Source organism: Limanda limanda, chromosome 1, assembly GCF_963576545.1.
Source record: "Limanda limanda chromosome 1, fLimLim1.1, whole genome shotgun sequence".
NCBI lineage: Eukaryota > Metazoa > Chordata > Actinopteri > Pleuronectiformes > Pleuronectidae > Limanda > Limanda limanda.
In genome coordinates, this window is record NC_083636.1 from 29,925,273 (window position 1) to 29,950,999 (window position 25,727).

The window sequence follows — 25,727 nt, forward strand, 5'->3', positions numbered from 1 at the left end:
GATCAATCAATAAGAAAATGTATTATCAATGATAAGAATATTTATTTATGTAAGTTATAGTGTTCAGCAACAGCAGTCTCATTTTCACCATGGTACTACCAGTGTGCTACCACTAGAGGGCGACATACACCATCTCCTGCTGTGATGGGGTAGTTTCCCTTCTTTCTACTGTGATGGCTGTTGCATTTAATCTACTTGTCAACCATAGAATATTTCAGAAAAAGAAATGATGTTCAGAAAATAGGAAATTTGAAGCTTGACATTAGCTTTTATTGAATCAAGACAATTTTTACAAAACATTTTGAATCAGGAAATACTTTGCAAACTACAACTTTGCATGAACATTATCTTTGAATTACATCTTCTCTTTAAAAACATCTTTATCTCTGGATTAGTTTATAAAACATGACATTTTGACACTTTAGACAACACTCCTTCACGAAATGCAGGCTATGCCATTAGACACACAAAGGTCCCCGGTTCTTTCACAAACATCGTTCTCCACCTTGAAGACATCTTCTGTTTTTTTACAAGAAATCTCACAAATACATTGCTTTTCTGAGGAAAAACAAAATCACACTGGCACTATTTGAAACTGTGGCAAATGTAACATTTCAACTTCCTACAGCAGGTCTGCAAATTTAACACTTGACAGGTTAAACATGTTAACCACAACCATTGATTTGAGAGGCAACATGATATAAAGATAAACAGTCCTTCCATCATAAATGATCACAAATTAAATACTCAGCACCAGCCCAGACCTTTATTCCAAAAAAAAAGCAGGCTCAGGTTGATTCAGATGCATTTTCCATTTGTGTTGAAAAGCATCTCTCGTCTGATAAGAGAAGTTTGTTCTGTGCTTTCAGGTCCCAAATCTCCTACGAATCTCTCCCGCTCTCTTAACATGAGTGGACAGTGTAATAAGTAACATGAGAGGTGACTCTTATATATATTTGATCATCAACTTACTCAGTGATAAGACTTATAAATGTAGTTCAGTAACAAAAACCTGTGTCACTTAAAAAGACAAAAGAGGTTAAAATATAATTAATTAATACTGAAATATTATAAAATAATCTATAAAAATTGAAAAAAAAGTCTGTACAAACTTAATGCAATGCAAATCCCAAAACATAACATTTTTGAAGACCAATGCAACACAAGATTAAAATAAATCCAGTGAATAGAGCAACACAAGAGACAAATAAATAGCCAGTGTACACATCTAGGAGTCACTTATTTCTGATATACACTCCTTCGTTTCTAATCTTCCTCATACATAACAAAACAAAAAAGAAAATAAAAAGCATAAATATAAAAGCATCTTCTTTAAATTTCAGGTCAAAAAAAGCACATAAATAAATACAAAATTACTAAAACGGTTCTTATCGTTAGTATAAAAACTGATAGTGAAAAAGGAGCGTCTTCAGTCTTGGATAGGTTTGTCACTCTCTTTCTTTGTTTTTATATATTTCTCTCTGAACTTAAGAGTCAATTCAACAAGTCTCTACTTAAACTGGTCAGGGATCAGATTAATCTGTGAGTGGATACTCGTGGGCGGGCTGCAGATGCCCTCTGACCAATCGGACATGTTGGAATGTGGGGACGAGCTGGACCACTGGTCAGGGGAGCCGGGGGAGGGAGTGAGGAACGGGTGGTCAGGGACCTGTAGCTGGTGGTTAGGTGTGTTGTCCATGGGGCCAGAGTAGCTGTGCTGGGAGGGAGGGGTGAGAAACTGGGTGCCGAGGATCTGCGTCTCCTGCGGCATCACAGTGTGGATCTGCATGGAGCGGTTCTGCTGCATGTCGGAGCTGGTCAGCTCGATGCTGGGGAAGGTCTGGTTAAGGGACTGCCCGACTGTGGTGGAGTTGGAGTTCTGGTGCTGGAGCTGCCGCGAGTGAGCCTGCTGCATCATGTGCGCGGATGAACTGAGGTGGCTGGTCTGCATATTCTGGTAGCCCATGATCTGAGAAAGAGTGGCGGTGCTGACGCCATGCAGGGGACCCAGCATGTTGTGGGATAAGGGCGCCGCTTGCGTGAAGCCTCCCTGCTGGCCTATACCAGGGTGCATCCTGGAGACCCAGTCACACTGGCCTCCTCTGCCTCCACCTATGGAAGCCGTGCCCTGACTATTGGGACTGGACACAGGCATGTGAGAGAGACGCGGTGGGTTTAGGTCAAAAGACATACAGACCATATCCTTACCCATGCTCATCTGGCCCATATGAGAGTCTCCATTGCCTTGTAGGTGATTTAGAGACATAGGGGGGGACTGCTGGAAGGGTGACGTCATGGGAGGAGAGGCCACATCAGATAGGTAGCCATGTGGAGACTCAAGGGAATCAACCGGCGAGAGGACAGCTGACGTGTCCAGCAAATTATTCTTCCCATCTAGAGACTTCTTCTTTTTCATCCTATTATCTTTGCCCCCGTCCTTCCCTCCTTTTCCCCCGGAGCTAATTTTGCGAACCTTCTTAGCAGAGAGGTTGGGCTTCAGGTTGCTAAGGTAGTCATTGGGTGAGCAGAGAGGCGGAGAGAGGCTGGAGGTGTTCATGTGGCCGCTGTGAAGCCCTGGACTCCTCACCACATTGTACTCGTCCAGGAGGCGGACAATGTCGTGGTGCATGCGCTCCTGGGCGATGTCTCTGGGCAGCTGGTCCAGATGGTCGGTGATCTCGCGGTTGGCAAAGTGCTCCAGAAGGACCTTGGCGGTCTCGAAGCTGCCTTCACGGGCTGCGAGGAAGAGCGGTGTCTCCTCCTAAAGGACAAAGAAACAAAGACAGGTCAATAACTGGCAATATACAAGGTATACACAATACACAAGATATACTACTGTGCATGTAAGGGAGTAATTACATGTCATTTCACATACCTTGTTGTCTTGCATGTCTTTGTTGGCACCATTTTTCAGCAGCACCAAAGCTGCCTCGACATTGTTTACAGCCGCGGCCCAGTGAAGAGCAGATTTACCTGCAGAGAGAGAGGAAACAAAGAGAGTTAATATCACACAAGACCTGAGAACACTGAAGGATCTTAAAGGACTATGGATCCTGTGAATCTCCATGTTGATAAAACGTTATCTACCTGAGTCGTCTGTGGCATTGGCATCGGCGTGGCAGTTGATAAGTTCTTCCACCATGCCCTCAACCGCCAATCGGGCAGAAAGAATCAGTGGCGTTGTTCCGTCATGCATTCGGGCATCGAGATCGGTGGCACGGTTTCGGATCAAAATCTGCATGAGAAAAGATTTGTTAAGTTCAGTGCTTTCCAAGCTGCAGGACAAACTCAAATCAAAACCTGGAGAGATGAGGTTACCTGGAACACTCCCTGTGCATCTGCAGCCACAGCGGCGTGAAGTGGAGTGCGGCCCATGTTGTCTTGAACGTTGGCGTCGGCGCTGGACTCCAGGAGGCGTTTGGCGGCATCAGAGCGAGCATACCGAGCAGCCAGGTGGAGGGCGGTCTCACCCGTGCGGTCGGTCTGGTTGTGGAGGTTGGCTCCCTGGTAAATAAAGTCAGTGATGATTTCTGCCGAGGGGTCTTCTTCCTCTTCGATGTTTCCAATCTCCAGTCCTCCACCGCTGCAGGAGGCGATCATCAGGGGAGTGAAGCCATCTGAAGGAGGAAGGGCGAGGATTGTAATGAGTTCCCAATCACTTTTCATGATTTACACAAGATAATAGTTTAATTGATTTAGAAAGTCTGACATCCAGTAATGTAAATGTACACACCTGGTCCTCTAACATTCACATCCATGCAGTCGTTCTCTATCTCTCCCTGAGGAGGTGTGGGGGCGATGGATGGAATACGTAGGTCAGCAGCATCCATGTGCTGCTGCGTCCATTTCCTGTGGTCAGTACGGTCGCTCAAATCCAACATCGCCTGCTCCTCAAACTGAAAGACAAACAAATCATCACAACGTTAGCATCGGTAGGCGGCAAAAACGAAAATGGTTGTGAATGGAGAATTTTGTAAGATGAGGAAATGGCTAATCTTACCCTGAAGCGCCTGCATTCTGGATCCTCATCACCCCATTCACTTTGATTGTCATCCATGAGATTGATGTCCGGGTTTTTCATAGGCCTGTTGAAAGGAGGCAGATTAGATCCCATACATGACATTAAATACAAAAAGCACGCGATAACGTCTGCTGCTGTCAGTAAAAGGTAGAATTTAAATTTCACTTTCAAAGTTGACTTACTTCAGTCCAACAGAATCCTCTCCCAGCGGCTCTCTGCGTTTCTTTTTGCTCGGCTCGGACACTTTGAATCCCTCTGGAAACCAGAGCTGGCCGTGCTCTCGCCGCCGCTTACGAGAGACCAGAACACCCAAGCAGATGAAACCCAGAGCAGCCAAGCCCAGGAAGACCACGTACATGGGGTAGAGCTCTGAAGAAGGTGGCGTTGGTCTCACACCTGAAGAGATAGTGAAAGTCACAGAGGGTTACTTTAGGTTTCAATTTTGTGACCACTTTTAACCTTATATATTGATTTTAACTAACATACTTGTGACAGCTTCAATATAGGGAACATTGAGATTCCCGCTGGAGGCCAGAGCTCCGAGAAACGCAGCTACATCTGTGGCGCTCTGGAAACATTCTGAAGACTGCTGGTAACACTGACGGTTGTCGATCTCCAGGTACACCACAGACCTACAAGCAGAAATAAAAATAATATGTTAACATTCATACGATTTTTCTGCAATGCCAATTCAGATCATTTTATCCCTCAGTTCTTGTGGTACGCACCCTTTGACTTGCAAAGGATCCAGCTCTCTGCGTTTCCGTGGGCTGACGATGGCAGACACACGCTCCTTCACCTGACCCAAAACGTTGGCGGGCATTGAAGCCCACTCGGGCCAGCCGTCTGCAGAGCGCTTCAGCACGTTATGTTTAACCAGGTCCTGTTCGTTGCCATAGTAAGGGAAGATCATGGGTTCCCCTTTGGCATCGCGACGGAACACCACGTTGGTGTGGAGGACGCTGCTGATCTCTCGGAGGAAGGTCGAGGAGCGATTCTTAAGTTGTTCTGGTGGAATGTGAACCACCAGAACCAAGTGTCCGTCAGCCAGCTTCTCCGGCATGTTGTTAGCACAGTCCAGACCGTCCCATTCACATTCTCCGTTGTTGCAGCCCTGGTCGCAGTGACCGTCAGCATAGTGGTCTTTACAGTACTGGTCATACAGTGGGCTGAAAAACAGAGAAAGACCAGTTAAGTATACTGAAATGTTTGCAAAAGCCCAAATCTATGGCAAATCACCAATATATACAGATATTTTCATATGTTTTCCATACTTACTTGCATGTGCCTTCCTGTCCTTGGCAGTCAAAGCCATCATAAAGGCAGCCGGGGCTGTTGCACTGACCATCACACTTCCCGTCGTTGAAGTATCGCCAGCACTGCAGTGCAGCCGAGCAGTTTTGCCACGGGTCATCGAAATTCAGCGAGCAGTCTCCTCCATCCCAACCACAAGCATGGTTGTTGCAGAGGGAATCGCAGATGTGGTTGCCTGCCCACTCGTCACACTGAGGAATCTCACAGCTCACCTCCACTTCCGGAGGTGGGGTGATGTCCCGACCGAAACCTCCGATGAAGGAGTAATCCAGGATGTGGCACAGCAGGCCGTTGAAGTTGCTGGGGCAACTGCACTGAAAGAATGGGGCTTCTGCGGTGATCTGGCACGTTCCGCCGTTGTAGCAGGGGTTGGAGATGCAGAGGCTATCGGTGGGGGTCTGGCACTCCGGGCCAGTGAAGGATGGTGGACACAAGCAGCGTGGGACCAGGTGGCCTGACACACAAGTACCTCCGTTCCTGCAGTTCAGACTCCCACAGGAGCGGGAATCATACTCACAAGAAGAGCCAGTGAAGCCCTAAAGAGAGAGAATTGCAAGGAGGTTATGATATTGTATGATACTTGAGGTTAAAAAAGTATTTAGTAGGATGTGATGGTCTCAGTAGATCTCATAGATGCACTCACAGGTGGACATTTGCAGATGAAACCATGAGGTGTGTTACTGGCAACAGCACATGTCCCTCCATTTCTGCAGGGTCTTCCTTTGCAGCCGTCGAACACTTTATCACAACGCTGACCTGGAGAACAGAGGTTCAACGGTTAAACACAGTCGTGAAAGTTTAGACGCTGCAGACAGGCATGTTGCATTCATGTTATGTGCTATTGGGTGCACATCTGTACCTGTATATCCAGTACGGCATTCGCAGCGGTAGCTGTTGGTGAGCTGAACGCAGTTGTACGACCCTCTGGGGTCACAGGGGTCGGACAGACACTCGTTCACGTCGCCTTCACAGCGCTCGCCCACGTAACCCGCCGGGCACACGCACTGGTAGCCTCCAATGCGGTCCACACACTTGCCATTGTTGAAGCACTTGGGCTCGTTGGTCAGTGGGTCAGTGGAGGGGTTGCAGTCATCCAAATTAATCTCACAGTGGACACCTATGGGAGATGGAAGCAGTGGGTTAGGGGAAATCTCTACCCCCTGTATGTGTGCATGTGTCATGTTATATGTAGGTGTTCAGTTTACCTTGTGTTCCTCTGGGACAGGAGCACTTGTATGTGTTGATGAGGTCGATGCAGGTGCCTCCATTCTGGCAGGGCTGAGACTGACATTCATTGATCTCTTTGGAGCAGTTTACACCATGGTAGCCAGGGAGACACTGACAGAGAAAAAATATAGATTAATCATTGCAGGTAAATCAGTCACTTAAAAAATATTTTTATAATCACATTTTATTCAAAAGCAACTAAGAAACTTTTGGGAAACTTTTTTGTTTAATTTGTTAGGGTTCTAACACCTGAGGGATAGATTCTATGAGCTTTTATAAAACTTATCATCAATACCTCACAACTGTAGCCTCCCAGATAATCAGTGCATGTGGCTCCGTTCTGGCAAGGATTGGGTGAACATTCGTCTACTTGCTCCTGGCAGTAACTCCCGGTGTAGCCGGCCTGGCAGCGGCAGTAATGTGTGTTTCCAGCATCCAAACACTGGCCGGAGTTTCTGCACAGGTGACCAACCTCCACACCTGAAATCCACAAGGAGGAAGTTACAGAATGTACAAAGTCACCCACAGGACTCACAGGTTCAAGAAAGGAAAGTTGGTTATATCATGTGATAGCAATTGAGTTTTTGCGGGCTATCGTACCTTGCTGTTTGGCTGCTACCTCGCAGGACACGCTAGGGATGTCACAGTAGATGCCAGTCCATCCAGTCTGGCACTGGCAGGTGTAAGAGGCTCCTTGCTGCCAGCAAGAACCTCCATTTTTACACGGGGAAGAGTCACACCAGCGCACAAGATTCTAACACAGAAACAAAAAGAGAAAATATTTAATGACCTGTATATATGAATGCAACGTTTGAAACAGACATAAAGCCGGACACAGATACTAGACAAAATAAGACTTTTCCTCACCTGACAGTTGACTCCTGTGTAGCCATTGGGGCAGGTGCACTTGTACGTCCCATAACTGTCAAGACAAGTTCCTCCATTGAGGCACGGTTTGGAGTCACACTCGTTGATATCGTACTGGCAGTAGCTGCCGGTGAATCCAGGGAGACACAGGCAGGTGAATGCATTGATTCCATCCAGGCATGAGCCACCATTGAAGCAAGAGCTGCAAGAACACGAGAAAATAAAAATGTTAACATATTACTTTGCTCACTGTATGTTGATAATTCAGCCAAGCTTGACAGTTGAATGAGTACAGATAATACTTTTTCTTGTACCTGTCAGTGCAGTCGTTGGTGTTCATCTCACAGTTGATGCCACTGAAGCCAGGCGGACAGGTGCAGGTGTAGCTGTTGACACAATCCGTGCAGTTGGCTCTATTTCTACAGGGGTTGCTCTCGCACTCGTTTATGTCCTGCTCACATCTGCCTCCACGGAACCCAGGCAGACAGGTACATGTGAAAGTGTTGATGCCATCGCGGCACAGACCACCGTTACTGCAGGGATCTGAAACACAGAAAAAGGAGGATGTGAGTTTGCTGTTGGCTGGTTTGAAGTTGCAGACAATATGGGAAGTTGCAAAGGTGTGAATATGTTCCATACTTGGTTTGCAGTCGTCAATGTCTGTCTCGCACTTCTGGCCAGAATAGCCCGGCTGGCACTTGCACTGGTAGCCGCCCATTGTGTTATGGCAAACTGCACCATTGCGGCATGGGCTCTTCACACATTCGTTGATATCAACCTCGCAGGTTTGACCTTGAGATAAAGAAAAAAGATAGTTTAAGAAAAAAGATTTGCCATGTCCAGTGGATGGATAGACGAACTGGCAGGACATGTAACAGATGATGAACAGAAATGGGTGGATGTATACCTTGCCATCCTTCAGGGCAAATGCAGGAGAAGCTCTGGTAGTCGTCCGACTCCTTACATACCCCACCGTTCTTACAGGGTCTGGGGCTGCAGGGGGCCAGCAGGATCTCACAGTTCTCACCTGGATGAGGACAAAGGACAACATCAGTATATGTGTTGCACTGGTTACACAGATAACCTGCTACTACTGCTTTACGACTTCAACAAAACAAATACAGAAACCACAAAAAAAGGTTGTTTCTAAATCAATGTTAAAGATTTCGTTTCTGAATCCCATTTCCTTATCCATTTCCATGACGACTTTGTTAAACAGGAAGGCCCTTCCTGTTCTTCCTGTTTCCTGCTATTGTGTGATCACAGACAGGAAACAGAACAGGGCGGAAGTGGGAATAGGGCTTGGAGCCGGCTCCAGTACTCCAGCTTATATTAGCCACTGTGGTATGTTATTCCTAAACACACACAAACTCTGTTATCCCGGCAAAGCAGACAAGCAGATCTTTCCACACAGAGGTGCCAAAAACAGACCATCCCTATTAGTGGCCACTGGCTGATGTTTTCTAAAACAACAGAAGATAGGGTAGGACAGGACAAGGTGGGACGGGATGGTACAGGGTCTGATAGGACAGGCCAGGACAGCAGCTGAGTCCAGGTAATAGCCTGATCTTTTGAGTTTAAAAGCAGCTATGTGTCATACCAGTGTAGGGCAGCTGACAGTTGCACTTGTATCCAGCAACATCATCGATGCAGGTGCCCTGGTTCAGGCAGGGGTTGGAGGAACACTCGTTGATGTTAGTTTGGCAGTTAGGTCCTACAGTGATTAGAGATCACACTTGGGTTAGATATCAGCCAACAAAGACACACACTCAGTGTCCATGAGCAATGCAAAAGTAAGGTAGTGATGAGGGGTCACACAGGGTTATAACTGACCAGTGAAGCCGGCCCGGCATGTGCAGTGGTATCCGCTGGTCATGTCCTTGCAAGTTCCCCCGTTCATGCACGGGTTGGACTCGCACTCGTTATTGTTGATGTCACAGTTGGCCCCGCTCCATCCAGAGTCGCAGGTACATTTGTAGCTGTAGTAAAAAAGCAGGAGAAAGTCAGTTGTGTTTATTAACTCCACGTAGGATGTTGTGTTTTTGTTTGTTTTTTTTGTTTGCCTGTCCCCTGTAATACTTTTGGGTGGTCACTCATCTCGCAATTTGATCTGTGCTCACCCATTGATGAGGTCCTGACATCTGCCGTGGATGCAGGGGTTGCTGCCACACTCGTCCACCTGAGACAAGCAGGTGGGGTCATTGTAGCCCTCTGGGCACAGGCAGGTGAAGCTGCTGATGCCGTCCACACATGTGCCCCCGTTGTGACAGGGGTTAATGGCACAATCATCGATGTTGATGTTACACATTGCTCCTGAAAGACAAGAACGTTGGACTTTAGGAGGTGCAGCAAATATTTCTTTAGACAGACGTGAACTGATAAATATCTGCGCTGTTGGACACCTCACTTTGTGTGGTGGTATTCTTTGAGCCTTTATATGCTGCTAGCTGAGGTGCACTGTGTGGCTTTCGGACAATAGAGAGAGCTAAACACTAAAGACTCCCTCCACATTCAACAGGCTGAAGCTGTGGCAGCTCCAATGTGTGCCTAGCCTGGCGGCCCCTGGAGGCCCTCTTGCCTCTCCCTCATTGATTGAATGGGGCCCTGTTGAATAGGCATAAGGAGCTGGATGGGAGGGGGGGTGGTGTTGCAGGGAGAGGGGGAGGTGGGCTGTCGCTACTCACCCTATTCACACATGCACCGCACCACCCCCCACTGAAGTAACCTCACCCAGGGCTGTTTACAGGGACAGAAGGCCAGACCCATTTCACACACGGCCGAGTAACAATTAAACCCCCCCTCTGATCCCCTCCCCGGCTCCCTCCTCCTCCTCTGTTCCTCATCAATCAGGGAGGGAGAGCCCAACTGCCTGATCTTCAGTTACAATAGTCCTCTGTCCCTCTGTGTCTCAGTCCCGCCGTGCCCTCCACACTCACCCTGTCATCACAAAAAGATGGACGGGAGAAAAGAGGAGGAGGGATGCACAGCAGCCTGCACACACACTTGTTCCTCCCTGCCCCACTTTTAGCATAATGACTGGTCAGAACCGGATCTGCTGGCCCCATGAAAGGGACGAGGACAAGAGAGGTCCAGGGTTGTGATTGGGATGAGACTTTGTAATATAAGTTTTATATATTCTAGTTTATAAAAGGTAGTCAAGTTTACAGTAGCACTTCAATGTGAGTTATCAATGGGATTTTGGTTGATAATCATCCGATATGTGATTAAATGCCAAGCGATTCTCCTTTTAAAGTATCACCTTACAGACTTTTTACAGGCTGAAACATCACAGCCCTTTCAAGCGGCTGGCAAAGTTAGTGCTTTGTGTGTGTGTTTGCATGTGTAGCTGGTTGGGGACTGTGCTCCTCTCTCTATTACCCACACACATCCCGAACAGGCAATCCGACACCATTGTTCCGGAGGAGTGGGCCCGCCAGCCAGCTGTCCTACCTACCCCTCCCAAAGCTCAGGGGACAATCCCACCGCAGCCTGTAAACTCCACCCAGCGCTCGCTCACCTGTGTAGCCCGGCTCGCACGCACACTCATAGCCGTTGATTTTGTCGATGCATCTCCCATAGTCGCAGGGTTTTTTCTTACAGTCGTCCAGGTTCACCTCGCAGTTGAAACCTTTAGAATTGGGAGCAGAAGAGAGCAAAGTTCACGTGAGGGGAATGTAGAGATATAAGCTTAAGAATTTGTCACAGTTAAACGTGGATGTCTTAAAGTCTCACCTGCGGTGCCTTTGGGGCAGGCACAGTTATACGTGTTCTCCCTGTCCTGGCAGGTGCCGCCATTCTTGCAGGGCTGACTCAGACACTCGTTGATGTTGGTCTCGCACAGGCGGCCATTGTAGCCCGGGTGGCAGTAGCAAGTGAATGAGGCCAGGCCGTCCTTACAGGTGCCGTAGTGGCAGGGGTCAGAGTAGCACTCGTTGATGTCGACCTCACAGTGCTGCCCTGTGTAACCTGGATGAGAAGAATACGAAAAAAGAGTTCAAGAGGGACAATGGTAATCCTCATTAAAGTCAGTGACACAGACAATAACAGCAGTATACAGAAATGAATGCAGTCAGTACTTCCACTAGTGACGTGCTTGAGATCCATATCAAAGTGAGATTTAAAGTAAAACATATGCATGTTTACCTTCAGTACATTCGCAGGTGTACTTGTTTGGACCGTCTGTACATTTAGCCCCATTTTTGCAGGGTGTGCTGGCACACTCGTCAATGTCCACCTGACACAGGTGACCTGAAAAACCTGCAATTGGATCGGACAAAATACAGAATTTAAGTTATATTTAAATTATGCTTAAAAAGGTGCATTTTTTTTTATCAGCTCGTTTCCTTTGCGCAAACTATAATAAACAAAGAAGAGAAAAACGAATTTGCATTTGAAGTATGTCTGGAGGACACTGGAGGTCCTAACGAACCATTCCTCAACACTCCTTCCAGCCCCCAGACCCCCCCCTCGTCCCTCAGCTCTTACTGTGCAGTGAAATTTCTCTTTCAAACCACAGCATAATAGCCTCCAGCTTACCAGGCCTAAACCAATCCCTGCCCCCAATTTTGGCGCTAAGCTCCAAAACAAACTCTCATGCCCGCCAAATATGCTAATGAGTCTGCAATCTGATGTGCTCCACGCTGGTCACCCGAAAGAAGTGTGTTTGGCACGATTAGAAAATAGTAAATCATTTACATCCTATCTGAGAACCATGCGCACTCTACTCATTGACAGATATATACGTTAATGATCCACTCTTTTATAGCCCCTTCCCTGCTCCTATTGTCTGCCCTAAAAAGGGGATAAAAGAAACCTGAAGGATTGAATAACCTATTTCTAAGACTCCATTCACGCTATCATATCTCCGGACCAGATAATGTTCTCACCTTTAGTGCACTCGCAGTGAAAGGAGTTGATCTTGTCAACGCACTTGCCATTGTTGAGGCATGGTTGGCTGGCACACTCGTCTGTGTTCATGTGACAGAACACGCCCTCATATCCTGAAAGTTACACAGTTATTAGTGAAAATGTGTTTCTTTTCTCACCCAAATCATTGTCCAAGTATTGAATAATGCTCCAAAATGATCCAAACATTTTGATGTTCCTACCTGGCATACAGATGCAGTGGAAGCCTCCGATCTGGTCCAGACAGGTGGCGTCGTTGTGACAGGGATTAGACATGCATTCGTTAACGTCCATCTCACAACGAGGACCTTCATATCCTTGAAGACACCGACACTGGAAGGAGCCTTTGGTGTTGAGGCAGCGGCCGCCATGTTCACAGGGGTTGGCACCTGAAGCGTATAAAAAAACAAGATGTCACCCATATGTGGTCATTTACGTACAATAACTACGAAGGTTTGAACTTCTGATCTAAAGAAGAGGAAGGAAGCAGCTGGCTCTGAAACTTACCGAGAGAGCACTCATCAATGTCCAGGTTGCAGGCTGACCCAGTGTAACCGGGGGGGCAGGTGCAGATTGCCTTGCCATTGACTGGGTTGGTGTCACAGTTGGAGCCCTTTTGACACGGGTTGCTGATGCAGGCGTCATCAAGGTGGCACAACAAACCTGTGGGCCAAAAAAATACACATCTTTGTCAAAAATGTATCATTACGTCAAATCACTAAACATTTTATAAAAAGAGATCAGGATCTGTGTAAACCAGGGCCAGATCCAGGGGTGGCTTTGCTCCAAGCTATATAGTTAACGGTAAACAAAGAATGGCTTAAATGTGCATTTCACTGAATCAGGAATTGTGCATGTACAGATATTTGGCCCCTGATTTAGACAAACCCTAGATCCACCTCTGATGGGCCTACTCTGCCCGGAGGAGTCGTACCTGTGCGACCATGAGGACACTCGCAGAAGAAGGAGGCAACGCGGTCGTGGCAGGTGGCGCCGTGGTAACAAGCCGCACTGGCGCAGTCGTCGATGTTCTCACTGCAGTCGTCGCCAGTCCACCCGTTAACGCAGACGCAGTGGTAGCTGCCGTGAGTGTCATGGCACGTGCCTCCGTTCTGGCATGCGTTGGGCATCAACTCGCACTCATCCACGTTTTCTGTGCAGTACTGACCTGTATTTTAGAAAAGAAAAGGGGGCATGAGAACAGTGTAAGGGAAAGTCAACGAATGTGCACATTTTTTACTTTTTACTTCAAAAGGAAAAGATATTCTTCTAAAAAGTAAAAAATTACCTGTGTAATGTGGTGGACACTGGCAGTTGTAGGTGTTCACACCATCTACACACATGCCACCATTCTGGCAGGTGTGACCTGGACAGTCGTCGACGTTAATGTCACAGTGCTGACCTGTGAAACCTGAACAGAGAGGAAGAGGAGGCTGTGGTGAGTCATAGAAAAGGATCTGGCAACACTTGCTTATGGTTAACAATCAAGATTCCCTCTTCCTCTCGATATCACGCTGCACTTAAGTGAGAGATAAGGTCCATTTATCCTTCTCTATCCTCGTGGCAGATTGTTTTATTGCCCTGTAGATGACAGCGCGGCTTGTCTCCTCCTCAAACATCAAAGTGAGTGTTTTACGGCCACGAAAGTCTGATTAACGATCAAACCGCAGCTCTGCAGGTGCCCGTGCAGCTCCGCTATCTAAACGCATTCCAGCACGGACACCCACGAGAGACACACAGCGTGGGTTAAACTTTAACACACAACAGCACATCATCCCTTATTCATCTGCATATCTAAACAGCCTGCTCTGTGCTGGTCATACACACACAATCAGACAGTAGAACAGAAAAAGCATTGAGCCTTTCAGAGCAATAGATTGGTTTAAGGGAAAAAGTTTCTCCTCAGCTGCTCCACTGACGCTAAAGCAGTAATAAAAACCAAATAAGACTTCCCAACACTGCAACACAATGAAAATACCAAATAGATTGACATTTTTGAGCTTTAAAAGAAAGTTTTTTCTTGTGTATTTTTGTGTGTGTTTGACTTCATTGCCAGTGTGTGGTTGTCTATACATTCATCTGTACGTGTGGCTGTTGGGGATTATCTGAAGGAAACGTCTGTACGACTGCATCCTGTCGGTGGAGGATGGCAGGGGGGAGAGAGAGTGCGGAAGGGGTGCTCATTCCACCCAATCAGTATTTACTACAACAACAGACTGGTTTATAGGTCAACTGATGTAATAGAAAAACAAACGTGTTTGTGTTTTTGTTGCTACAAGAACCAGATCCAACTCCGTATTGCAAGATAAGCAGTATCTCTTTCTGCTAACATACGTGTTCATCTTTATGAACAGACTCTGCATTTGAATTTGCAGAAGCTTTAGGCGAATGAGGATTATGGGGCCGGAAGCTTTCTGTTGGACCAATCACCATTGAGCAGGCTTTGATTGTCTGCAGGTAAAACAGTCCTTGTGGAGGGCAAAAGCTGTGGAAATGCATCAGCTATCGGCTTTTTAATTGATTGAACTGATTGGCCGTGAGGATGCTTATGAGTAGACGTATGTCTGTGACATACCTGGCAGGCAGCTACAGTCATAGTTGGTGTCTCCCTTCTGGACGCAGGTGCCTCCATTGTGGCAGGGTGAGGGGCTGCATGGCATGTAGCGAGTCTCGCAGTGTTTGCTGGTGTACTCGTGAGGACATCGGCAGTGGTACGAGCCCACCTCGTTCACACACACGCCCCCGTTGACACATGGGGAAGGACTCTGAGCGCACTCGTTGACATCTTGCTTGCAGGTTTGACCGTGGAAAGAGGGTGGGCAGGTGCAGATGTAGGTGGAATCGAAGGCCGAGCACTGGCCGCCGTTTGCACATGGGTTGGAGGCACACGGGTTGGCGAGGTGGCATGTTTTGCCTTGAGAACAACACAGCAAAAGAATGTTATTAATAATGATGGTTCATGCAGAGATGAGGCAAAAATGCACATTGAGCATATAAAGTTTTTGCTTCATACCTGACCACCCAGGCGAGCAGCGGCAGCGGTAGGTCGTCAGGGAAATGAGATCACATGTTCCTCCGTTGCGACACGGGGAGCTCATGCAGGCGTGGTTGTTGGGGGTCAGGCAGAGCCGGTCGGTGAAACCCAGGCGACACACACAGCGGAAATCAAATGTGTTGTCATGGGAAACTGGGCGGCATTCGCCACCGTTGCGGCAGGGTGAAGGGCTGCAGGGGCTCGGGTACTGGCACCGGCTGCCCACGTAGTCACTGGGACACCTGGGAGAAGAGTAGAGAGAGAGAGAGAGAGAGAGAGAGAGAGAGAGAGAGGAAGCAGTTGTGGTTAGAAAAGTGGGATCTTTTTTTTAATCATGGGAACAATTATCTAAACAAAAGAGGAATGGGAGGAGGGGGTAGAGGAGGAGGGGGACTGACAGTTTCCCGCCCAGCATGTCCCACTGCTGCAGGACAGGGACGGCGTGTTGTTCTAGTGTGTCTCTCTGGATTAGACTCCCTCAAAACCCTGAAAACACACTCTGCTGGGACAACAGATGCCACAAAATTGTCTAGCCGTAACAGCCCGTTCCCATCTACCTTTCGGCCCCACGCTGTCCACACTCATCCTGTATGATCGTAGAGATCAAGGGGACTGTGCCGGCCTCTGGATGTCCTATATTGAGCAATGAATTCAGGCCCTAAGCCCCTGGGTGCTTCCCCCCCCATGCAGACCAAGGACAGGATAGAAGCTGCTACAGTCACATACAGTTGCAATCAGAAATATTCAACCACCTCACCTCAATAGACATTATAGTGATGTGGATGACAGATAATGACAATAAATGACAAAAAAACAATAAAAGATATTTACTGATGCGTATTTTTGTTATTTTGACAACAGAAGTTTACTTAACTTTGAAGTTAAAATGACAAATGTAACTCTTTAAACACATGTGCAGGTTCAGTATTATTCAACCCCCAGCTTCAGTACTTTGTGGCACATGCTCATAGCTTTTATAACTTCTAACAAACGTTTTCGGTAAGTACAGACAAGCTTCTTACACCTCTCGATTGGAATCTTTGCCCATTTTTCACGTGAAAAAGCCTCTAGCTCAGTGATGTTTGATGGCTTCCGTGCTGCAACTGTCATCTTTAAATCCCACCAAAGATTTTAAATCTGGTGACTTTAATTCAACTCCCCTCTTTGGGGGGTTGAATATTTCTGTTTGCAACTGTAGCTCATACTGGCTGCTTATGACTAGAGAAGACCCACAAACAGAAGCTGGACAAAGACGAGGACAGAATAGGTTTTTTTGCAACATGAAAAATAGATTAGGAAAAATGTGACAAATCATGAGGATCTCACTTATTGTGTTTTACAACCTGCACACTGCTCAGACATTACTTTCTATGCAGCTTGTGCAGCGGCAAAGTCCTCTGGTCACGTGCAGGATCATTTTTAAGTCAGAAAAAAAAAAGGTGTTTATGTTTGAATTGGGGCTTGTGTGAGAGTGTGTGGTTGTGCATATGAGAAGTGTTTATGTGCGAGGGACGGCATCTGTTGGCCTCCCCACTATCTCCCCACAGGGAGCAGGTGCGCATGTTAATGAAGGCAGCTGTTGGACACGACTCCTCCCCCCACCCCCCTCCTTTCTCCTCCTCTCTCCCCTTATCCATCCCTCCCTCCCCTCTGTCCCCTTGTCAGATGGGGGGGTGCCGACAAGCCAACCTCTCCTCCGGGGATATAAAGAACCCATGTGAAGTCAGCTGTTGCAACTTCTGTCCCTTGAAACAACCCCCCCGCACCGTCATCGCCAAACCACATAGTTCACTTTTGATTCCTCTCTTCCTTACCTGTTCCTCATTTAATTTCCCTTTTTTTTCCCATCCCAGCAGCAACTCTTTCTCCCCTCTCGACTTTCTCGTACAGCTCTATTTTCTTGTTTCTCCCCCTGCGTGGACTCTTAACAGCTCCACCAGCAGTTTGCTTTTTACAGCGTTCCCCTTTTGTCACATGGGACTGCTGAAAACTCCCTTTGTTGACTTAGTTAGGTGAGACCAAATCTGGGAGTTTTTAACAGTCCCGTGTGCCCCACACACACACACACCCCAGACAGTTGCAATTGGCAGACGATTGTAAAAGCTTCGGGGGAGGCTTTGAAGTTTCACTGCTTTACGCTACCAAGAAAACACACTGAACGATCACTGTTTTGGTATAAAAATCCGTTCTGTGTGTGTGTGTGTGTGGTTGTGTGTATGTGTGTGACTAAATGTAATAGATACTCTTTGTCCTGAAGTCACTCCCGTCACAGATAAAGATCCACCCCACACATGCTGCACAACGCCACACACACACACACACACACACCACGGCAACAGGTCTCTCCCAGCGATGCAATGTCCCCTCAGGCCAGAGCAGATGCTTCCCCGACCTCTGACCCCCCCAAACACTTTTGTGACTGTGGGATGGCCTCTTTGCCTTCTCTCTCCTCTCTCCCCACGGGGCCTGATCTGCCATCTGCCACTCTGGGGGTGACTTTATCCTGCCGACACAAAACCAGCCCCAGTGTGTGGTGGAAATGCCGCCGCTGCGGAAAATGTTATGTAAATGACTGAGGCCAGTGTACAGTACTCATGTCTGTGTGTGAGTTTCACTTTTATATTGTGTGAGGTTGTCGCTTCATGTCATATTATTTACGAAAGTATTACACATAACCCTCTGCTCTGTTCGCTCTCCCCACCCCCTCTTTTCTCTTTGAGCCGCCATTTGTCTCTGTCCTTTTCTCTTTCATTCATTTTGGCTAGTTAGCTAATGTTCCCTCGGATGTGTCTAATAATTAGCCAAGTCTGACCCCCCGGGGTACACATCTGTTGGTAAGACAGAGAGCAGAACAGCAAAGCATGGCTCGCGGAAATGAAAAATGTGCTGTGCCTGGAGGGCTCTGAACTCCCAGCACAAGGATCAGTGACTTTAAAACTGCAGTCGGGGCTTAACACTGAAAACAAAAGTATCTGCACTAGACATAGAATAAGGTATACATTGAATTTTTTGGTCAAGTGACTTGATTCTTTTTAAAAGCTTTCCTGTAAAATAATTTCCCCTCTTACAGTTGTCCCTGTACAGAGTTGGATTTTTTAAACAAGGTTTTGAAACTATAAATAACACGCATCAAAAAGATATATTTTTCCAGTGATTGAGCCATTTCCTTTCCCAGTAGGAAGATTTATGAGGGTCAGTCACACCAACAAGGACACAGCGCCCACTTCCATGCTCAAAACACCAGCTAACAACCACCAGGGCCATAACTTTTCCACAGTGCAGAGTGATACACCTCCGCCTACTGATAGCACATTCAATTCAATTACTCTTGAAGCACAAGGTCCCACCTTGCAGTCCAACAAGGAGAAGCACCTGCCTGCCTGCCACTCCACTTTTCTTTAAGATCATTATCAGTGACAACACATCTGCCTAAGTACCTCATAGCCTGGAGTCCATGAATCAGGTGCATACGTAACATGTAGCCACAACGCCCGGGGTTGGAAACTGAACTGGGACCATTATGACTTAATCCTCACTCTTTCTTGGTTGTCTTAGTAGAAATACCAAAAGCATTAAGGATATGAGAGGTACCCAACTGTCCCAAAGGATCACTTTTCCACTCTGGCATGTCATTTTAGCACAGATTAAGAAACGTGTAACTGTACTAACATTTAACCCATTTAGCCAGACTGCTCTGACTGACCTGCCAGAGCAGTCTGTATTCTCTACATGTGTCTGCTTGTGCTGCTGCATGTGAACTTTCAGCGCCCACTAGAGCCAAATAGCCTCTTATCTCTCTGCTCTGACAGCGCAGCTTTGATCGTCCCACTCTGAGGATCCCCAGACCCCTGGATGCCCAATCACTGCCCGGCCTCCATGTGTTATTCTGAGGCCACCTCAACACTAAATGTCAGTCTATGTATTGATTATTCTCTTAAGGTTAAACTCAGCTTCTTTCGATCGAACATCAAAAGCAAAAAAATGCGATCGAACCTTTTTCCTTAGTGTCCCCCCCCAACCTTATTCACAGCTGTATCTCAGGGGCCCTGGCATCTTGGGAATGGGCCTAAGTTGGGGAGTGGCAGCCGCAGAGCTTAAACCCCAATAAAAGCAGAACACCAGCAGGCACACTTGACCCAACCATGCACTTGTATGCTCCTGATTCGCTTAAACCCACATGGAGCTAAGCTTAAACAGAGACCTGCCCGGTAATCCTATAGTAGGACAAATGACGAGCAGCATTCCTTAGGGGAGAGTGGAACATCTTCTTGCTACTGGTACTGGTCTCTCTCCATACTGTCTTCAATGGTGAGACCTTTTATCGTCAACATGCAACATCAGAAAGCTCCCAGCAAGATCATAGAGATGAGATCAAAACAACCACATCAGACTTTCACTCGTTTTTCTATCTTGCGTCTATTTCTGTTTGCCTTCTTGCAGTATTTGAGATATGTAGCGAGACAGTTGCGATGTTTTCTGGGTTTATAATTATCACTCACCTCAGACCTGAACAGTGTCTATATCAGCAAAGCGGCATCGACAGTCAGCCAGCCAGCTAAAGGCAAGGTTGAAAGGCAAAGACCTTTCGACCTCGCCATGGCCCCATTACTGTCTCACAAGTGGAAACTAAATTTGACTCAAACGGTGCTGTGCCCTCACATGTTTTAAGCGACCTACAACTAAATAAGTGGAGCGCCATGGGAAACAGGAAGCCCCAGACCTTCAGATAACCTCTCAGAATCATGACCGAGTGCTTCCCCATTACGATGATTCGCCACCACAAGCTAAAGCACACTTTCGAGTCTAGACAAAGTTTTCCACAGGCTGAATCCTTTTCCTGTTTTGAACTAACCGGTTGACTGAATATGATTTTAAGCACGTTTGATTGATCTAATATATGTTTTTCCATCTTTGTTCATTTTGAGTGTTTAAAATACAACATTTATTCTGTATTTTGTCAAAGAAATCAAACCGAAATCTGACTCATTGACTTTTGTTTTAACGTATGAAAACATCATAGGTGGGTGGTCATAGGAAGTATAGCTTCAAACAAATGATGAACAAAATGACTTGTTATTTAGCTTAAGACAAAAGAAAAAAAGTAGCTATCGTGACATAACCACGGGTTGTTGTTGCACATAAAAAAACAACATTCAAATAATTCACTGGATGAGCATGAAAGCTCCATAACTTGTATTGAAGTTTGGCAAAGTAAAAATAATTGCAAACTAATATTTTCTTAAACCTTATGAATTAATGAGTTGTTACTTTTAAATCACATTTAAATGTATTATTTTGAAAATAACCTTATTATGCAGATTTAACTGTTTTAACAAAGTGGATGGAAATCTTTTGTTGGTTAAAATTAGATTTACCTTCACATACCCTGAGGCTTTGTTTTATTTAGGGTTTGTGCCTGTTATAACTATTCTGATGGAATAATCAGCTTGAAAACATATAAGTTGAAAACATGACCCACTGTTGTCTAATGCAGTGTGTTGGACAGACTGAAGATGTTACTCAACCTCCTCTGTTGTTATTGCCCTTTCACCAGTGTAGGTAGCAACATTTAACAAGAGAGCTTTGAAACAAAAGCTGAGCCTAATAAAACTAAGAGAGAGAGACACACAGCAGTTAAATAACCAAGACATAAGCCAGATCCAATTTCAGGGATGATCCCGATTGACGAGACTCGAATTAACGAGGTTTTTTGTTTTTTTTACCACCAGGAAGGACATTAAACAACCTTTCTGCAGGAAAAAGCAATTGAATATCAGTTTTGTCCCGACATAATCCCACTAAACCCTTCCATTAGACATGTGATTACCACAGTTTATACCAAGCCTAACATTGTTCTCTATGCCAACATGTGATTTGATTTGCTGTTCTCACACTCGTGGGAACTGTGCTAAAAGGGGATTTAAGCCTAAAATCTTACCACTCGAATCTATGTCGCCGTATGCTTTAAACACATGCAGCGAAAAAAACCACAACGCACAACATGACTCGCAGCTAACTCCAGGAGCTGCATATCTGGGTTTAAAGCATGTTTTGCATTGCGACCTTTGACCTCCCATTGAACATTGTGTAACTGGAATAAACATCTTAACCTCGCGCGGCTCCTATCAGTCTGAATCTGGAGCCTCACATTGACTCGGCTGTCACGGTGCCAGCCTCTCCTTCTCCTCAAACTGTGTGTCAGTGATAAGTTTCCCCAGGAGGACGTTCCACACGTCACCAGCACAACACACATTCAGAGGGAAATCTGGCAGTTATTGAGGCACAACATCAGCCCCCCCCCCCCCCTCACCCCAGTATAGGGACGCTACACTCTGACCCAGGGAGCAGCGACGCTAAATTCCCCCCCCCCGTGCACCCTGTGACTGCTGGCTGCTCGGTTTGGCGGGGATGAATGATTAATGAGAGGGAAAGCGAGGAGGAAGAGAGAGAGTGAGGCTGGATGAAGTGATGCTCTCATCCTGTCCCTTTTTTTTAATTGGGCCCGAGCAGAGATGGGCACCACAATAACAGCTTTGTGGAGGAGGAGGGTGGAGGGAGACTTTCAATGTGCACACGTGTGTGCGTGTGTGTGCGGAGTGTGCAGATTAGATATTGTGAGTTTGGGGCCCTGGGCTAGTAGCATTGGCTCTTAGATAGCCCCCCCCCTTTTCCCAGCAGACCAGTGAATTGCCACCCCCCCATGACCACATGCCCCAGGGTAGAGCAGGCCACCCCGAGCTTTTTTACAGATACAGACAATATAACACAGGTGGAAATCCCAGATATGTTTTCCTCTTGCACAAAATATCCAAGACTAAACCAGTTAGCAACTCACAGACGTCCATGTAGCAGCTAATGGGAATATGTCGGCATATTAAGTATCTCAAACTGGTGACAACCCAGCCAAAAGAAAGGTCCCACAATCTGCCTCTCTGTCTGCCCCCACTTGTTTGCCTTCAAATTTCTGCACTTTATTCCAATTAATCTCACTCTCTCGACATCCAATCCAATTAGATTTCTCGGCCATCTGGCTTTCTAATGGAGATCACAGGCCGGTGTGGTGGAGACGGAGGAGGGGGGTGCATCCATTCAGATAGCAGAAGGGGGGGGGGGGGGGTTTAAGGTTAGTGGGGGTTGTGGCAGTGGTTCGATGTGTGTGCTGTGGGGCGGCTGGGGCCTGATGGGAAGCCCCACTCAGATTAGTCATAGAGCATTATTCTGACTGCAGGACAATAGGCGGCGGGCGAGCCCCAGCTGTCGCCCGTGAAAGAGCAGAAAAACAAGATTTAAGACTGGGACGCGTCCTCTCACTTTGCCGGCGAAGGGGTCTTGCATTCATTAACAAGCCTACTGATGGAGCTGGTAGGGGGGGGTGGGCCTTTTTTTTGTGTGTCTGCAGCCTTCCCTCTCTCACCTCTCCAGCACTCTGGAATTGCACTCTCTTTTCACTTCTTAAATTCTTTTTTTCTTCTTCCGGGGGAATGTGTGCAGCCCCACAGAGCAATGTGACTCCTGGAGGTTCTACAGGAGCAGCCACACCGGGCCAGAGGAAACTCAAGGGCCTCCTCTGGTTGCTGGGCACGGGGCCCGCTCAAAGGCTGCAATGAAGAGGGGGACTATGTGGCCCCCTTTTCTTTGCAAAATCCTTTCAAGTAGCAAAATTACACTACACTGCACTTCTAAAAGTTCCACAACACCTCAATGAGCCATGCTACAAAGCGGCAAGACAGCATGAAATCTGAGTGCAGTTGAGGTCTGAACTGCAACATCTGGGACATGGCATGTTGCTGCTGTTTAGTTTTGCTTGTTACTTACTTGCATTCTCCATTTCCATTCAAGGTGGCCTCACACCTTCCTCCATTCAGGCATGATTCAGTGGGTAGTGAGCATTTTAGACCTGTTGAATGCAGGAAAAACATTAAAACTCATCCTTGCTTCCAACGTGAAGTCAAATAACAGACATTTATTTATAGCGCATGGGAAATCACACATATTATTAGTGCATTGTCCAAACAAGCCGTTTGGGATTAAGTGGGATTAAAAGCATTCCAATTTAAATTATTCATCAGTGAGATTTTTTTTTTTGGATACAACTTTTATTCACAGGAATGTCATATTTAATGCACACTCGCACACGCCTGTGAGTCCTGGTTGATCTTTTAATTGATTTGTTACACAGTCGCCCGTGGGGAATATTGGGTGGCTGGATGGGGGGGTGGGTTTACAGTGGACAGCGGTGAGTCCGGAGCGGGCGCGTGGTGCGTGGCTTGCGTGGGGGGGGGGGGGGGGGGGTGAACGCACAGCAGCTGCGGGGCTCGAGATGCGGAACAAAAGAAACCAGAGTCCAGCACGAGCCATAAAACACTCTCCTCGGGCATTGTTTACCACCGGCAGACGGGAATAACAGCCCCTCCCCCCCCCCCCCCCCCCACCACACTCTCCCACACTTGCAGACAAAAGGTGCACCCCCCCTCCCCTGCGTCCCCCCCCCAACACACGCACGGACTCCCCCATTATCCCCCATGTTATTTAAAACCGGAGCAATTTAAAAAGAGAGGGAATTCCTTTTACAACTAAAAAACTCACTGTTTTTCCAGTTAAATATAATGAAAGTTTGTGGTTAGAATAAAGAAAACAGCCAATTAGAGACAGTTGTATGGGTGTAAGTCCACATGATAACACGTTTAGAATTCATTTGTGCATTATAAGTAGGCCTATAAAGTTGATTACCTGTGCAGAACTTACTAAACAGTTCACTTTAGAGTTGCGCAGCCAAAGCGCACCATGCGCACCGCAGCGTCTGGCTCCTGCACTTGTTGTGTGCCAATTAAACATGAATCTACTCAAATGGAAGATGGAGTGTAGGGGATTCATTGGAGTCCCTATTTTATGCTCACAATGAAATGGCTCTAAGAAATGAACCCGGTGCTGATCGAGTTTACAGGATTTTGCACCAACTTCTCAGAGGAAAGATTAGATGCGGTGGAGCTTCCTTCCTGAGAACCGGCCGTTGCGCGCAGCCTCCTCCTGCATGTGTGTGAGTCTCTGTGTGTGTCTGTGTGTGTCTGTGTGTGTCTGTGAGTCTTAGTTTACCTTGTGAGAAGACGATCGCCGGAATCAGAAATGTCAGTATCAGCAAGAAACGATACATTCCTCCTTTTCAACTTCACAAATGTCGCTGAATCCCGCGTAGGGCTCTCATAGATCCACCGGTGTGGTACACTCCAGATGTGGGATCGAGGTGAAGAAAAAGTAGTCCTCTGTCTGGGGGAAAAAAGTTAAATCCGGCACAGAGAGGAGGAGGAGAGAGACGGAAAAGCGCAGGAATCACTTCATAGATGTTGACCGGGTGCTTTCCGAGTTCTCAATGAAATCTAGAGGCAACTCTACAAGTTCCTCCCACTCCCCCCCCCTCTCTGTTCCTCCTCCTCCTCCTCCTCCTCCTCCTCTCCCCCTGTCCTTTTCAGACTCCAGATAAAAGCTGCCTCTTTCTCTCTCCACGCGTTGCTAGAGGCACAGACACACTCTCTCCTCTCAACGTTCACCAGTGTAGTCTTTTGAAATGAACAACATTAAACAGTGGTGGAGAATAAACACATGTACTCAATTGTTCAACTTATTTAGATACAAAGGCACTTGTATTCAATTTCTTCTTTTTTATATTATATTTATTTTTACATTTACTCTAGAGCATGCAATGTTATCTTTACTCCATTATATTTATCTGGCAGCTATATAAATACTGTAGAAATCATGATTTTAACTTAGCTTATAAAATATGATAAATTATTGTACATTTATATTGTGGACGCAGTGCATCTATCTCTCTCTCTCTCTATCTATCTATCTATCTATTTATCTATTTATCTATCTATCTATCTATCTATCTATCTATCTATCTATCTATCTATCTATCTATCTATCTATCTATCTATCTATCTATCTATCTATCTATCTATCTATCTATCTATCTATCTATCTATCTATCTATCTATCTATCTATCTATCTATCTATCTATCTATCTATCTATCTATCTATCTATCTATCTATCTATCTATCTATCTATCTATCTATCTATCTATCTATCTATCTATCTATCTATCTATCTATCTATCTATCTATAGAAATAGTGATCTCTGCTTATGTTTAAAACAATAATCTTCAATCAAGAGCAATTCATTCTCTAAACTTAAAAACGTAATAATGTAACATTTATTCTGCTAATTATCAATATGGATCGGCTGATATGAAATTCTTTATTATTTTTACTTCAATGTCTGTGCACATATAATCTTTGGCCATATCGCCCAGCACTATAATTTAGCCATACTACATGGTGGACTTTACTTTTGATACTA

At 46.3% G+C, this 25,727-nt stretch overlaps 1 protein-coding gene across 1 annotated transcript; it reads right to left on the reverse strand.

The window, feature by feature from the left end:
• Window positions 1-248: 248 nt before the first annotated feature.
• On the reverse strand, window positions 249-24,708 carry notch1a (notch receptor 1a). Its single transcript, XM_061076977.1, has 34 exons — window positions 24,462-24,708; window positions 23,184-23,265; window positions 15,348-15,610; window positions 14,910-15,248; window positions 13,623-13,745; window positions 13,269-13,502; window positions 12,842-12,997; window positions 12,538-12,723; window positions 12,316-12,429; window positions 11,573-11,686; window positions 11,162-11,395; window positions 10,947-11,057; window positions 9,550-9,742; window positions 9,263-9,408; window positions 9,030-9,143; window positions 8,337-8,456; window positions 8,069-8,221; window positions 7,744-7,972; window positions 7,430-7,631; window positions 7,163-7,316; window positions 6,858-7,042; window positions 6,541-6,673; window positions 6,195-6,452; window positions 5,979-6,091; window positions 5,300-5,871; window positions 4,750-5,190; window positions 4,508-4,653; window positions 4,204-4,417; window positions 4,001-4,085; window positions 3,734-3,896; window positions 3,319-3,617; window positions 3,088-3,235; window positions 2,876-2,973; window positions 249-2,761 (listed from the first exon to the last, which is right to left on the reverse strand). The coding sequence occupies exons 1-34, from the start codon at window positions 24,517-24,519 to the stop codon at window positions 1,511-1,513; spliced, it is 7,431 nt and encodes a 2,476-aa protein (XP_060932960.1). The 5' UTR covers window positions 24,520-24,708; the 3' UTR covers window positions 249-1,510.
• Between the last annotated feature and the right edge of the window lie 1,019 nt (window positions 24,709-25,727).

Coding starts and splice junctions, on each gene's coding strand:
- notch1a (XM_061076977.1), bottom strand. CDS start 24,519: ATGTATCGTTTCTTGCTGATACTGACATTTCTGATTCCGGCGATCGTC. Junction 15,249..15,347: donor CTGCTCGCCTGGGTGGTCAG/GTATGAAGCAAA, acceptor GTTGTTCTCAAG/GCAAAACATGCCACCTCGCC. Junction 11,687..12,315: donor TCACTGCGAGTGCACTAAAG/GTGAGAACATTA, acceptor ATCCAATTGCAG/GTTTTTCAGGTCACCTGTGT.